Here is a 16113-nt window from a genome sequence, read left to right as displayed (position 1 = left end):
TTAGGAAGTGATGGCTGAATCTGTTTCCCTTGTATGGGGGATCTGGAGCACTGCCAAACAGGTTTAAGGGGGTAAATTCAAAACAGGTGAAGTGTTGTGGGCAGAGTGAATGCCATTGCTTCAAAGTTACTGCAGCCTGTTTCTGTGGGAGAAGTTGTAGGGGTTCCTGGTAAAACCATTTGGGTTGAGGGTACAGGCTTGTGTACCAGCCTACCCAGCTTCAAATCCAAACTCTTCTAGCTGTGTGATCTGAATCAGTTTCTTAATTTTCCTGAACCTAAGTTTTCTGATGTGTAAATGAGGAGGATAATAGTTGTTAGAATTAAATGAGATTGAGTTGTTAAGTGCTATTTCTGGAACACAGTGTTTAATAAATTCTAACTATTATCATTAGTGAGGGCAGATTCTGCTCAAAAAAAAAAAAAAAAAAAAACTCTTTATTTCATTCTGTTCTTCCTAACAGCTGGAACCCAAGCTGGAGAAGAGATGCCTGTTGTTTCAAAAACCAACATTAAGGAGTACAAAGATAGTTTCTCTAATGAGAAGTTTGATTTTCGCAACCACCCAAATATCACTTTCTTTGTTTATGTCAGTAATTTCACCTGGCCCATCAAAATTCAGGTAAGAAGTGCTTTTACCTCTTACAAAGATGGTGAAATCTCTGTAGTGGAGACTTAAATTCACTAATATGTAACTTACTGTAAATGAGATGTATAATATTAATGCTGCTTTGCCTTTGTGATATCTGTGATAAAGGATTGCTGAGCACAGACCATAAAGAAGATTGTAGTGGGGCTAGCTTAAATCACTCATGAAGGAAATTTATAAGCACTTTTGAAAGCAAGTTGGTGTATAACAGATTTGGTAATTACAACTGTATTCATTTCTTCATTGAGGACTTGCCACTTAAAAGCCTGTAGAGCTAAACAAAGAGCTTCAGTTCTGGAATGAGTAAGGTGGCTATAAGTGAAGCAAACAAATATAACCAGTGAAAGCTGAAGTGTGGAAAGTGCCATATGAAAAGAACCCCAAATGCTCTTGGAGTTTAAAGGAGGATAGGAGGATAGGATGGAGGGTAATGGGAACACAGTATGGGACAGTGTTTTAGGTCACCTTAAGAGTTTAGGTCTGTAGTCAGACAGATGCAGGTTTGAGTCCTGGCTTGTTCCTGTAGCATCTGCATGTCAGATTCTTTGTATTGTGACCTGAAAGGGTAGGTCTGAGGGTTCTTGTTGGCTGCTGCAGCCACTGCTGCTACCAGCCTGCTCCTTTTCTCTGTTCCCAAGGGCCTAGTGCACTCCTGGCCCCATTTGTGCTCTTTATAGCCATCTGCCATTGTGTCTTTGGGGCCTTGCCTTAGTGCTTTCTGCTTTAACCCCTTTCCTTTTGGGGAAAGGTGGAATTTGGGAAGGGTGAACTTTGAACAGTTGGTTTACCTTTAGCTGTGGAAGTGTGGTCCCTGGACTGGGGCTGTGGATACTTGCCAACTTTCAGTGGCACTGTCTAGTGAAGCATGTCTGCACTGATCAGTTGGGATGGGCTTGAAATCTAGTTCTGGTGGGTGTGTGCTCACGCCTTGAGACTATAACTAAAGAACAGTCAGTCACTCTTTTCCTTTCTGGAGGGTGGAGGACAGGCTCAGCATTGTAATTTTACTCACCACTCTCCTTTCTGTTCCTATCTAGGTGATCTATAGATTTATCCTCTAATCTACTTTTTCCTTTGTTCTGTCACATTGTCTGCTTCCCTTTCCAGCTAGCCTTCTTGTAAACATTGACCACACTCCCTGTTTCTGTTTCCTCGTGTCCATTCACCCATCAGTCCAACTTCTTCCTTCACCATACCCTGAAGTTGCCTGTCAGGCCCCAGTGACTGAATTCTTTAGTCCCCTTTTCCTTCTCATTACATGATTTGAGTTACTATCCTTCTTGCCTTCCTGGTCCTTTCCCTCATTCTCTGGTCTGTCTTTTTAAGGAATCTTCTAAAAAATTAGGGCTGTCTGGGATTCAGGTCATGGTTCTCCTCTGTCTTTATCCCACGCGTAAGACTTACTGTACTACTTCTGTACTGGTAATTCTCAGTACTCTGTCTTCAGCCCTGCTTATACTTGAACACCAGTCAAGTGTTCTTGGTTGCTGCCTAGACATTTCTACCTGGCCGCTCATAAGCTCCCTGTACTCAGGGAGTCATTCTTGTAATCTTAGCCCAAACCCTGTGCTTTGTTCTAGTGAATGGCACTACCATTTGTCCTCTTGCATAAATCATGACCCTGGAAGTTATTTGCATTCCTGGAATAAACCTGACTTGCAAGATGTATTATTTTTTTACTTTATGCATTGCTGGACTCAGTTTGTTAATATTGTGATTTGAATTTTGTATCTGTCTCAGTAAGAAAGTCCATAATTTTCCTTTCCTGTCTTTGTTATAGTTATTAAACTAACCTTTAATTATAAGTTGAGAAGTTAGCTCTCTCATTTGTGAAAAAAATTATATAACTTTAGAATTGTATGCGATCTCTCTTGTGAAACCATTTGATTCTAGTGTTTTATTTGTGGAGTTTGTTTTCTTTTTTAACTGCTGATTCCAGTAGTTACAGGATATTTTGGACACTTTATCTGCATCCATTAAGATAATTTTTTCTAGATATTAATTTATTTCATATATTTTCAAATTTTCTGACACAAAGTTGTTCATACTGTCCTCTCTTCCAGTCTTTGCAGCATCTGTGCTTACTGAATCATATGCTTAAAACTGGTTGAAATAATATTAATAAATTTTATCTTAATATTTACCCCAACTTTTTAAAGTTTAAAAAAAAGCAAGTTTTTTTTCTGTAGATATTGACAAGCTTATTCTAATGTTTGTATGAAAAGCAAAGATTCTAAAATAGCTATAACAGTTTTGAAAAGAGGAATAAAGTGGGAAGAATTACTATGTGAAATATTAATAAGGCTTACTATCTAGCTACAGTAATCAAGACATTGTGGTTATTATTGGAGGGATAGACACGTAGATCAGTAGAACAGAATAAAGAACCCAGAAATAGAACCGCATAAATACATCCGACTGATTTTTGACAGGTGCAGTCAGTTCAGTGGAAGAAAGATAGCCTTTTCAACAAAAAGCTACTAGAACAGTTGGACAATCATAGACAAGTAAATGAACTTTGACCTAAACCTTACATCTTATACAAAAGTTAATTCAGTATGGATAACAGATTTAAGTGTAAAATGTAGAACTATAAAACTTTTAGGGGAAAAAAAAGGAGAACATCTTCATATCCTAAAGCTAGGCAGAAGATTTTCATATTTGACAACAAAAACATGACCTGTGGAAAGAAAAATTGCTCGCATCAAAATCAGAAGTTTTGCTTTGTGAAAGACCTTGGTAGGAGGATGAAAAACAAGCTATATACTGCAAGAAAATATTTGCAAAAGATATTATTGACAAAGGACTTGTATCTAGAAGATAAGATGAATTCTCAAATCGCAACATTAAAAAGCAGTCCAGTCAGAAAATGGACAAAAGACATGGAGACATTTTATCAAAGAAAATACAAATATGGTAGAGAACCACATGAAAGATGTTCAGCATTAAAAGCTGTTCAAGAAATACAATTAAAGCCAAGAAGGGGAGTTCTCTGGTGGTCCTGTAGTTAGGACTCCACACTTCCACTGCTGAGGCCCCAGCTTCAGTCCCTAGTTGAAGAACAAAGATCCCACAAGCCACACGGTGTAGCAAAAAAAAAAAACACCCCACAATTAGAATGAGATATCACTACACACCTATCAAGTGGCTAAAATTTAAAACAGTGATAACACCAAATGTTAGAATTCAGAGAAATTAGATCTTGCATCCGTTGCTGGTAAGATGGTACAGCCACTCAGGAAAATATCAATAGTTTGGTGTTTTTCTTATAAAACTAAATTTACACTTACTATACTTAACCCAGCAATTGTATCCCTGGGCATTTATCCCAGAGAAATAAAAACTAATGTTCATACAGACACTCGTAGAGCAATATTTAGCAGCTTTATTCATAATAGCCCCAAACTGAAAGCAACTCAAGTATTCTTCAGCAGGTGAATGATTAAATGAACTGTACTACATACATATCATGGAATAATAGTCAGGAATAAAAAGAGACAAACTGTTGATACAACAGCTTGTATGAATCTGAGGAAATTGTGCTGAGTAGGAAAAATATCTTAAAAATTTACATGTTACATGATTCCAATTATATAACATTTGAACATAAAAGAGTTTACACCAAAAATAGATATAGACCTACTGAAGCTTCAACTTTCTTTGACTTCTTCTGGACCTTCTTTTCAAAGGGCTTATCAGATGAGATCAGACCCACTCACACTCCAGAGGAGAGGATTGTACAGGGTATGCACATCAGCATAGTAGGCATCTTAGGAGCCATATTAAAATTCTGTCTGCCATTGGCTATATTTGGTGTGGGACTAGCAGGGTTAGGTTGTTTCTCTGATCCTAGGGAATATGAGCTCTAGGCTCTACTTAGTACAATTTCATTTTGATAACATCTGCTAACACTGCCAAGTTATAGAGCACATACAATTGTAAAATATTTTATTTTTAAATATAATTTATTGACTTGTTTTAAGTTGAAGTTGTTTTTGTACTGACATGTCTTGTTATATTCCAAATCTGATTGAACTGCAAGCTTTGTTTCTTATAGTTGAAAAATGATTAATGTTTTTTAAGATTCTTAGTGACAATCTTGACTTATGTTGCTGATATTTTTTCCCATTTGGAAAGAGGGCTCTGTGCGTATAAACAGGCTTTTGTGCTGGAGATAGCTGTGCTGTTGCCAATGCCGAGTTCTAGTTGTTTTTTTTCCTCCCAATACCCAGTTGCTCCACCCTCTGAAAGTCACTGAAATGGTCATTTCCTTCTAGAGGGATCTCTTCCCTGCACTCACTTTTTTAAAGTACTTATTTCAAGTTTAAGACTCAAAGAAATATTGGTTTTCTGCCGATTTTTTGGTCCTCTTAACCTGAGCTGGGTCACTCACTTAAATAAGATCCACTTATGAAAGCTGCATTCAGGAGCACTTCGGAAAATAAATGATGGCATGTTCACCATTTAGTTTGCCAGGCTTTCCTTGAGAAACAGGTAAGTTCTTTTGAAAATATCTTTTTGCTCTTTGGTACAAAAAGCTGCAGTTTTCACAAACAGTGTGACTGGACCTTTGGTGTCTTCATACAAGAACCTGATCAGTGCTGGTTCTTTCCACACTGGGGACTGTATCTGGTGTGTGCTGAGTGGAGGACTGAGCTTGTATCTTCCTGAGCAGATGTGAGCATGTTCTCAACAGAGGGGGCTGTACCTTTCTTTATTGCTTTATTTTCTTCAGAGTTTTAGCCTTTTTAGAGGTAGTTAGCTTTTAAATACACACTTGGAGACTGTACAGATTTAGTTAAAATGTAGAGACTTATTTAAGGAAGAGCACAGGGAAATGTATAAATGGTACAGTGTAAGCCATTCAGTTAAATTTCAGTATGACTTTCAATGCAGACAAAAGCCTTTTTTCCTTTTTTTGACTTTGATTCTCATTATTTAAAGCGAAGTGAGGCAATTTATTTCTCTACTCAGCAACTTGTGTAAATATTAGTGCTTTAAAAATGGTAATGGTAAACTCAAATTCTTTCACTCTGAACTGATCCCAGAATTCTTTTCCATAATTAGGAACAGATCAAAACCTACAACTGCTAACCGAGGGAGTTTGAAACTAACTATAAAAATCCTTGTAGATTCAGTTTAAAATTTTTTAAAAACCACCCAGACTGAAAAGGCCTGTGTGTCAGAGGGTGGGGGGGTGGGGTATGTTGGGTCAGTTGTGCCTGGTTTCTGGTTGGTTGCTCTTGAAGGTTAGCGCCCCTTCCTTAGCCCTTGCTTTCTGAAAGTGATTCTAGGTGTCCCCCAAGTCAGCAGGGTTCACCTGTCTTCAGCCATGGCTATAGTTTGGGAGGGTAAGCATTCAGTATAGAGAATGCACAGACAAACATTGTGTGTGAGGTGGGAAGGTGGGTGGTGGCGCTGAGAGTCTGGCTTGTTACTGGCTCTGCAACAGAGGTTGTTATTGAAAGTGGAACTAACATTAAAGTCCTCTCCTTGCTGGGTGTTTCATTTGCTCGTTTATGTAAGAGGCTAGTGTTCACAAGTGAAGGCAACACAGAATTTATATTGAGAACTGGGCATTCATTTAGATGTTAGAGTTATGTTTACGGGTGCTAATATTGCTACACTAAGCAAAGGATATATGAAACTTCTGTTGACTCAGATATACTTTTTTTTTAGTAGCAGCTTTATTGAGATATAAGTCACATACCATACAATTCACCCATTTAAAGTGCACAATTTAATGGTTTTTAGTATATTCACAGAATATTTTAGAATCTTTTCATCACCCCCCAAAAAAACTCCATACCCAGATGCAGTCCCTTCCCATTTCTTCCTCCCTCTAGCCCCTGGCAACCACCAGTCAACTTTCTTTATCTGCAGATTTGCCTGTTTTGGGCATTTCATAGAAACTGAATCATGTAATAGGTGGTCCTTTGTGGCTGGACTCTTCGACTTAGCATAGTGTTTTCAAAGTGCAACCATATTTAGTGTTTTAGTACTTCATTCCTTTTTAAGACTGAATAGTATTCTGTTGTATGGATAAACCACATTTTGTTTATTCATCTGTTGATGGATACTTGGGCTGTTTCCACTCTTTAGCTCTTACGAATAGTCAGATACATGTCTAAAATTCATATTTATTGTATAACAATAATATATACACATAGCTCCTGGTGTTAGATATCTGCATCTTAAGGACTTTAAGAATTATAAAGCCATGAAATACATTTAGAACTAAACTACTTAAAGTATAAATCTGGACTTCCATGGCAGTCTAGGGATTAAGACTCCACGTTCCCAATGCAAAGGGCATGCCTTCTATCCTTTTCAGAGAACTAAGATCCCACATGCTGCACAGCACAGCCAAAAAAAAAAAAGTGTAAATCTTTCTTAATTTCAGTTGGCTTTTAAACTTCTTGTCCTACCTCATGGTTTTCATCATGATCGTTGTTATTCCTTCTTCTGAAAAGTCTCCTCTCTTCTGCTTTTCAGCTTTGACTGTTTCTTCTCGGTTCTTCAGTGCCATTGTTCCCTTGGATTTCCTCTGGGCCCTTTTCCCCTGGACAGCCCCATCCACACCATCTGTGAACACCACCTATGGCTGAGATGGGTAGATCTTTTTCTAGCAGACCTCTCTTTTGTGATCTCCATAGCCAAGACCCATTAGGCTGCCTTTAACATCAACTTACTTAGCTCACCTTCTGACCCAGAGAGGCAGCCAAGAATGGAGAGCAGGAGCCATGCCAGATGCTGGGAGGCAGGGTGTGCCCCCATGTTCCTGGACACCCTGGGAGAAGACGGGAGTGCTCTGTGGTGCCTGAGTCTGCATGAAGTCCTAAGGAACATGAGTTAGTGTTCAGGGTTGTGGAGGGATATGTCCAGTCACTTTCCGGAACTACTAGGACTTGAGCAGAGCTGAAGTGACAGTTTTGTGTGTGAGGAGCTGGAGAGAAGGGCAGGCAGAAGCTGTCATGAGGCTGAGGCATATCCCATAGCAGCTTCCTTTCCTCATCTGTGCCTCCACAGTCATAGATGTGTCTGTTTTTTCACTCTACAGAGATTTCCATAAGGGCAAGGGCTGTTTTATATTTCTGTGTCCTCACAGTCCGTAAATGTGCACTAAATGAACGCATCATTGTAGACAAGAGCTTTATGCTCAGGATCAGAACTTTGGGGGTTTTGGCAACTTTTGTAACATTTATATAGGTAACGGAAGCTATTTTCTGATATTGTCTGCTTAATTGTTGACCAGTGCTAAAGAGCCAGCAGGGATTAGAGACCAAGAATTTGTCATCCCAGTCTACACAATGTGGTGTTAGAGGATTGAATTGTTCTAGTTTGGGATTTTGTCAGACTCTCAAAAGAGTTGAGAAGTAGAAGAAAAGAGAAAGATGAGGACGCAAACATTCCTAATTTTACAAAGAGAGTAAGTTAAGAAATACTGTCTGTATTGAAATACTTAAGAATGAAATGATAGGATATCTGGGATGTGCCTCAAAATAATCTTGGGGAAGTAGTTAGAGTATGGATAAAATAAGATTGTCCGTGAGCTATAAATATTAACGCTGAGTGATAAGCACTTGAGGTTCATTATACTATTCTCTCTACTTGTTAAAAGCTTTAAAATTTTCCACAATAAAATAATTTTTGGAGATAATATGGATGATTGAATAAGAATTAAAGGTCCAAGTACATTATTTAACCTCACAAAAGCAGCTGCAGGATTATGCCTCAGCTGGGACATATCTCAGAACTGACCTTCTGTTCTCCTTTTCAGGAAGCATACAACACCATACTAGAGTTTTACCAGTTATTAGCCACTGTTGGGCAGTTTTAGAACAATCAGAGGGCAGGAGGAAAACTTCCTCTTCCTCATCCCGGCATATTCACCTTGGTGAAAATGGCAAAGGGAGCTTCACCCAAGAGCTACTGACCTCCCCTCCCCACCCAACCCCCAAGCAGGGGTGTCTTCCAGTGAGCCTGTCAGGTTTGCGAAGCCACTTTCCAGTGGGCCATGGCTCTATCGCCTTCTGCTCCTACAGCCTTTTGTGGGTAAAAGACACATCCTCTCCCTGTATCCAAGGGTATTATATCCATTTCCTGTCTGTTTTGGCATCTTTCCATCACTATCACCCTCAGGATAATAACACAGAAATTATAACAAAAGCAGCAAAAACAGTGATATAACTCTACTAGGGGGTTGGGGAGTAGGGACTGATGGCTAATAAAGTAGGAAGTTAGTAAGTGATGCCTAAAGTAACTAAATCAAGAAATAACAATAAAAGAAAAAGCAAAAAGCAACTAATTAGTGATAAAAAGGTAAACCACTCCCCTCTGCCGCCAGAAGAACTGAAAAGAAATCTAATTAAAGGAGAGGGCCTCTGGAGAGAAGTCTTAAGAAGAAGAGAGAGTGGGCAGGAATCAATCATGTATATTTAGTTATTAATATTCTTGAAGTTCTTTTGGTTTTTTAGCTGAGGCATGTGTGATCTAGTTTCCTAACCAGGGATGGAACATGGGCCCCCTGCATTGGGAGCACAGAATCTTAGCATCTGGACCACCAGAGAAGTCCCTTTAGTGGTTTTTAATTACTGATGAACATGATAAATACAGATTCTGGAGAGTGGTAAAAATGAATGGCTGGAAGGAAATTTGAGTCCAGAGGTTGGCAGTGGACAGATGGTGAGTGTTAGCTTGCATGTCAGGAATGAGCGGGTTGGTGGCGTTACCCAGTCTTGAGGCTCTGACCAAAGCTTGGGTATACAGTTTCTGTGCCTACACAAACCAGTATTAGGTTGGTGGTGTGTGAAGCCAGGTGATAGTCACTGGGATCCAGTCCAGGGCCTATCGTCCCAACATAGAGTTCCATATAGAACTTAGGTTTGAAAAAAAAAAAAGATGTTTTGTGTCACTAAAACTCACAGTGGTAGCAGCACTAGACTCAAATTAGAATAAGCTCAGCTGGTGGTCATGGAATCTTCCATCCTTGGCATAGGTGAGGCCTGACTGGAAGGCTGTTTGTAAACAGGCCTAAGTTCTTATGGGAGCAGTCAGACCTCTCCTGGCTTTGCAGTGTTCAGAGTTACATGGCAAGACTGACATGGTCCAACCAGGAGCCAAAGGGCCACCATGACCACTTAAACCCTCTCTGGTCCTAATGTCAGGTCTTCAGCATCTGCAGAGCCTGGCCTTTTGGGGAGAGCTGAGGAGCAGATGGGCCACAGTCTGGAAGGGCTCCCTGACCAGGTGGAGCTGGGCCCTGGTGGAGCTGCTGACCTCAGGGGATCGAGGAAGCAGCCCACAGAGATTCTGCCATGTGCATATAGACCCTGGGTTTTCTTTCAGCCTGACAGGTGCTGCCTTTCAGCTAGAAAACTTACCTCACAGGGCAGCTAGCTATCCATTCCCATCTTCTCCCTGACTTAAATGCTAGTAACAGTGAATATCATTCTTGGTGGAGAAGATAAAGGCAAATTAGAGGTTCTTCCCTCTCTCTTTTCAAACTTTCTATACTAAACAGTGATCTTTCCCTATTCATTCATTTATACCTGCTTTGTAGATTGTATGTTGCTGTTCAGTCGCCAAGTTGCGTCTGTCCCTTTGCGACCCCATGGACAGCAGCACCCCAGGCTTCCCTGTCCCTCAGCATCTCCCAGAGTTTGCCCAAATTCATGCCCATTGAATTGGTGATGCCTATCCAGCCATCTCATGCTCTGTCACCCTCTTCTCCTTTTGCCTTCAATCTTTCCCAGCATCAAGGTCTTTTCCAATGAGTCAGCTCTTTCCATCAGGTGGCCAAAGTATTGGAGCTCAGGTTCAGCATCAGTCCTTCCAATGAGTATTCAGCGTTGATTTCCTTTAAGATTGATTGGTTTGACCTCCTTGCTGTCCAAGGGATCTTGGACAAGAGTCTTCTCCAGCACCACAGTTCGAAAACATCAATTCTTTAGCACTCTACCTTCCTTATGGTCCAGCTCTCACATCCATACATGACTACTGGAAAGACCATAGCTGTGACTATATGGATCTTTGCCAGCAGTGATGTCTTTGCTTTTTAATACACTGTCTAGGTTTGTCATAGCTTTCCTGCCAAGAATCAAGCATCTTCTAATTTCATGGCTGCAGTCACCATCTGCAGTGATTTTAGAGCCCAGGAAGAGGAAATCTGTTACTGCTTTCACCTTTTCCCCATCTGTTTGCCATGAAGTGATGAGATGGGATGCCATGATCTTAGTTTTTTTTAATACTGAGTTTTAAGCCAGCTTTTTCACTTGCTTCTTTTACCCTCATCAAGAGGTTCTTTAGTTCCTCTTCACTTTCTGCCATTAAAGTGGTATCATCTGCATATCTGAGGTTGTTGATATTTCTCCCTGCAGTCTTGATTCCAGCTTGTAACTCATCCAGCCTGGCACTGAGTGGACAATAAACAGCCTTGTTGTACTCCTTTCTCAATTTTGAACCAGTCAGATGTTCCATGTAAGGTTCTAACTGTTGCTTCGTGAGCCACATACAGGTTTCTCAGGAGACAGGTAAGATGGTCTGGTATTCCCATTTCTTGAAGAGTTTTCCACAGTTTGCTATGATCCACAGTCAAAGGCTTTAATGTAGTCAATGAAACAGAGGTAGGTGTTTTCTGGAATTCCCTAGCTTTCTCTGTGATGCAGTGAATGCTGGCAGTTGGATCTCTGGTTCCTCTGCCTTTTCTAAACCCAGCTTGAACATCTAGAAGTTCTTGGTTCATGTAATGCTGAAGCCTAGCTTGAAGGATTATGATCACAGTCTTACTAGCATTTGAAATGAGTGCAACTGTCCAGTAGTCTGAACATTCTTTAGTACTGCCCTTCTTTGGAATGGGAATGAAGATTCACCTTTTCCAGTCCTGTGGCCACTGCTGAGTTTTCCAAATTTGCTGACATATTGAGTGCGGCACTTTAGTAGCATCATCTTTTAAGATTTTAAATAGCTCTACTGGAATTCCATCACCTCCAGTAGCTTTATTGGCAGCAGTACTTCTTAAGACCCACTTGACTTCACACTCCAGAAAGTCTCACTCTGGGTGAGTGATGACACCATCATGGTTATCTGGGTCATTAAGGTATTTTTTGTATAGCTCTTCTGTGTATTATATTCAACTGCCACAAAAATTTTTTAACATTGGTATTTTGTATTATATGTAGTAGATGCAGAATACCAATGTTAAAAAAATTGTTTTGCGGCAGTTGAATATAGTGTGTCATATTTTCTTATTTTTACAGTAAACTTGGGCTCAGCCTGTACCCACCATAGTTGATGAAATTCATTCTCAGCCTGTATTCACAAAGGCCCATCCCCTTCCTTCAGGGATATGTAGAAATCTCACGGCTTCACTGAGTCCAGAGATCTTCATTCACTGACTGCTACTCCTGGTGCCCTGCCCCATAGCCATGAGGTTTGTTTGAAGGCGGCTATCCTCACTCCCACGTGTGGCAGGCTTGGGTGCAAAATAATCCCTGGTACTTCAGAGCCTCCCCAAGGCCTACTATGCAGTCACCCCTTATTTCTCTCTACTTTCAGACCTCTATAACATCTTCTCCATTCCCTTCATTTCCCTCCATTTTCTAGTCTTAAAGTTTAGGCCAGGCCTCTCTTCCTCTACCCCTATTCCTTCACCCCCATACCCACCTGGGGAAGATCCAGATTAATTCCTTTTGGTTTTTGTTTGCTTGGTTTTTGCTTTTTTTTTTTTTTTTAATATTTATTTATTTGGCTGTGCTAGGCTAATAACTCTTAGTTGCGGCATCCAGAATCCTAATATCCTAATTCTCTGACCAGGGATCAAATGCTTGCCCCTGCGTTGGGAGTACAGAGTCCTAACCAGTAGACTACTAGGGAAGTCCGAATTTTTTTTTTTTTTAATAATTTCTTATTTCAGAGTTCCCTAAGGTGTGGCCCCTGGACACCAGTATCAGAATAACCTGGGGAGCTTAAAGCTATTGGAGTGGTAAAAGGGACCAGGATTCTGACTTTGTTGGAATCTCTGCAGTTTGAGAACCATGGATGGTCTAGTTCTTGGACTATAAAGGTGTATCTGCTTTTGTGTGGGAGGTAGGAAATTGCCTTTTCATTCTTTCTGCTACAACAACCATTTGAAAGCCAATAATTGATATATTCATAGAAGAATACAGGAATCCTCTTTTTTAAGATATCTCTAGGTAAGTAGAATATGATTATTCCATCCCCTGAAAGGGAAGTGGGTCAAGTGCTGAGAATGTAGAAAAGAGAGCCAGTTTCCAGTGGAAGATGGGAAAGCTGAATGAGAAAGGAAGTGTTTGTGCTAGGCTACAAAGGACTTGGAAGGACAGGACTCCCACTGTAGGTATGAACAACAACAACCACCATTGCAGATGGTTGGGGAAGGCACCCTGGTTACAGACACTAAAGGACAAGAGTGGTACTGCAACCAGAAAACCAGTGCTTGGGAAGTGCAAGTTTACAGTATCCTACCCCAGGTCCTGGGGCTGGAAGGGCTTCTGTGTTTCACTCATATAGCATACTCAGAGCACCCCGGGCCAGCACGCCTTAATCAAACATATTGCTGAAAGTTGAGTCTATAGCCAGTGTGAAAATGTAAGGGGACATAAATTCCTGGCATGTGAAGAGTGATACTTACTGTTTGGAAAGGGAGAAGAAAGTAATTGTGACTTTTATTTATAAATTGTAATGGAATTTTCTTCTTTGTATTAAATAGATTTTATTATAGGAGGTCTTCATTATCCTTAGTATCGGAAAAACCCACAAATACATTTCATTGTTTTTTATAATAAATCATGAAAGAAAGGTCGGATTGGGATATTATTTTGAAAAATGAAATGCAGGAGTATGAAAAGTGTTTAATTTTACAGTTAATAAAATTTAAATTATGGTTGCAACTGTGGACCAGTTCTTAGATGAAAACTCAATTATGTCTTACTGAGTTTGAAGAGAGATGGGGTCATTATTTTTCCAATTATCATATTCATTTATTTAGCAAATATTTATTTAACCTCTTCATGCCAATCACTGTCTTAAGCACTAGAGATATAATAGACAGTGGCAAAGTCCCTTATGGGTCTTATTTTCTAGTGGAAGAAAGGCCCATAAATAAGTATACATTTAAAGGCTATGAAGAAAAATTGAGGAAGATAAGAATAGAGAAGTGTGGCTTATAGAATATAGAAGTTGTGCAGATGGTGCTTGGAGATAAGACAGCAGGAATGGAGTCCTTCACTTCAGATTTGACTTTACAGCTTGATTTAAAAAAGAATAGCCAAAGGTCTCAACAGTTTTTCCCAAGATGCTCTCAATCATATTCAGAGGTTTTTGAAGGACTTAAGTCTGTATCTTTCATCCCTCTTCACTTGGTAATTCTGCCAAGTCTTCATTTGTCAATGGTTTTGTGTAATCAGTTCTCCAATAGCACTTTCACTAAAATCTCATTTTTTATAAGACTGATTTTGCAGATGGTTTGCCTTGTTTGACAGTCTTTGAGTAGGGGACAGCCCCATTCATGCCTGTTGTCACAGTGTAATTTTTAGTAACACTTTCTTTCACTCTCAGAAGTTCTCAATTTGGACAGTAAGTCCATCACCCATTAATCAAAAGATTAAGCAACAAGACTGAGTGTTAAAGCAGGGCTAGATGTTTCTAAGTGGTCAATCTATTCATAAACATTGTTATTGTTATAAGTTTTGCTTTCTTTTTTTTTATTAAGTTAATTTATTAAGTTGGAGGCTAATTACTTTTAATTAAGTAATTTATTAATTTATTTAAGTTGGAGGCTAATTACTTTACAATATTGTAGTGGCTTTTGCCATACATTGACATGAGTCCAACCATGGGTTTACATGTGTTCCCCATCCTGAACCCTCCTCCCACCTCACTCCCTATTCCATCCTCCTGGGTCATCCCATTGCACCAGCCCTGAGCACTTGTCTCATGCATCAAACCTGGACTGGCATTCTGTTTCACATATGATAATATACATGTTTCAATGCTATTCTCTCAGATCGTCCCACCCTCACCTTCTCCCACAGAGTCCAAAAGACTGTTCTCTGCATCTGTGTCTCTTTTTCTGTCTCGCATATAGGGTTATCGTTACCATCTTTCAAATTCCATATATATGTGTTAGTATACTGTATTGGTGTTTTTCTTTCTGGCTTACTTCACTCTGTATAATGGGCTCCAGTTTCATCCACCTCATTAGAACTGATTCAAATGTATTCTTTTTAATGGCTGAGTAATGTCCCTCAGCAGACAAATGGATAAGGAAGCTGTGGTACATATACACAATGGAATATTACTCAGCTATTAAAAGGTTTTGCTTTCTTATGAAACTTTGTAACTTTGGAGACTTAGGTAATGAACATTCAACAAAAGACCATTTTTAGTGATGTGAGTCTTGGAGACCAGCCACACTGGCTATTTTAAAAGATTAAAATCTAAACAGAATTAGATGGCCTAGAATTTGTTTCTTTATGTCTTGTAACCTGGATTCTTCATTCCCCAAGATTGAATAACCTTGTTCATATAATTGATTTTCTCCAGTCTTATTAAAAATCTTTTATGTCTGTGAACATGGCGCTGCAAGCGGTGAGGAGCCTGCGGGCCATGGTGGCAGCCTGCGCACTATCTCAGCAAGCAAAGCGCGCTCTTGGCGGAGGCCCTGCGGGCTGCCGGTGGGTACCATACTGGCGCTACGCACTGGCCCCGCTCTGCTGTAGAGCGGAAATTCACAGAAAAACATGAAAGGGTAACCACAGAAAAAGGTGTTGAAACAGTGGGAATCAGTAATTTTGCACAGGAAGCTTTGGGAGATGTTGTTTACTGTAGTCTGCTTGAAGTTGGGACAAAATTGAACAAACAAGAGGAGTTTGGTGCTTTGGAAAGTGTGAAAGCTAGTAGTGAACTCCGTTCTCCTTTATCAGGAGAAGTAACTGAAATTAATAAAGCTGTAGCAGAAAATCCAGGACTTGTCAACAAATTCTGTTATGAAGATGGCTTGTTGTCAAGATGACATTCAGTAACCCTTCAGAATTAGATGAACTAATGAGTGAAGAAGCAAATGAAAAATACTTAAAATCTATTGAGTGAAAATGGAACCCCTAAATAAAATAGTTTGAAACAACTTAATCTAGCATATTTGTCTTAAATTAGTGGTGGATAGATATTTAAAAAGCAACTTTTAGCAAAAGAAACTACTTATAACAATGTTTCCTAAAGAAAATACCCTTTAACGTCCTAATGACTTCAGATAAACATTGTGCATCTTTTTCACAGCACCTGATGATTTTTAGGCTAGGCTCCAGTTATAATATTCAGAATTCCTGAAATTATCTGTGATAAAACTAGTTATAAAAATTATATAATTCAAGGATAACATGGTTATCTTAAGCCTTACAGAATATTGTAACTTGCTTACAGCCATCCCTGTATTTGGGTCAAAAT

The 16113-nt window shown here is 39.6% G+C and overlaps 1 protein-coding gene and 1 pseudogene across 2 annotated transcripts in view; both read left to right on the top strand.

Annotated features, from left to right (window-relative positions):
• Positions 1-16113, top strand: part of ATRN (attractin) — a 174077-nt gene that overhangs the window by 117750 nt on the left and 40214 nt on the right. For both annotated transcript variants that reach the window (XM_081558874.1, XM_081558873.1), the window contains exon 24: positions 464-621. In XM_081558874.1, coding sequence (XP_081415000.1) covers positions 464-621 — 158 coding nt within the window. The remainder of the gene's footprint in view (positions 1-463; positions 622-16113) is intronic.
• On the top strand, positions 15244-15793 carry LOC145532895 (glycine cleavage system H protein, mitochondrial pseudogene; annotated as a pseudogene).

This window comes from Giraffa tippelskirchi, chromosome 13 (genome assembly GCF_054371585.1).
Source record: "Giraffa tippelskirchi isolate mGirTip1 chromosome 13, T2T-mGirTip1v1.2.pri, whole genome shotgun sequence".
Lineage (NCBI taxonomy): Eukaryota > Metazoa > Chordata > Mammalia > Artiodactyla > Giraffidae > Giraffa > Giraffa tippelskirchi.
The sequence above is the reverse complement of the archived record's forward strand: the minus strand, read 5'-3'. Positions and strand labels throughout refer to the sequence as shown.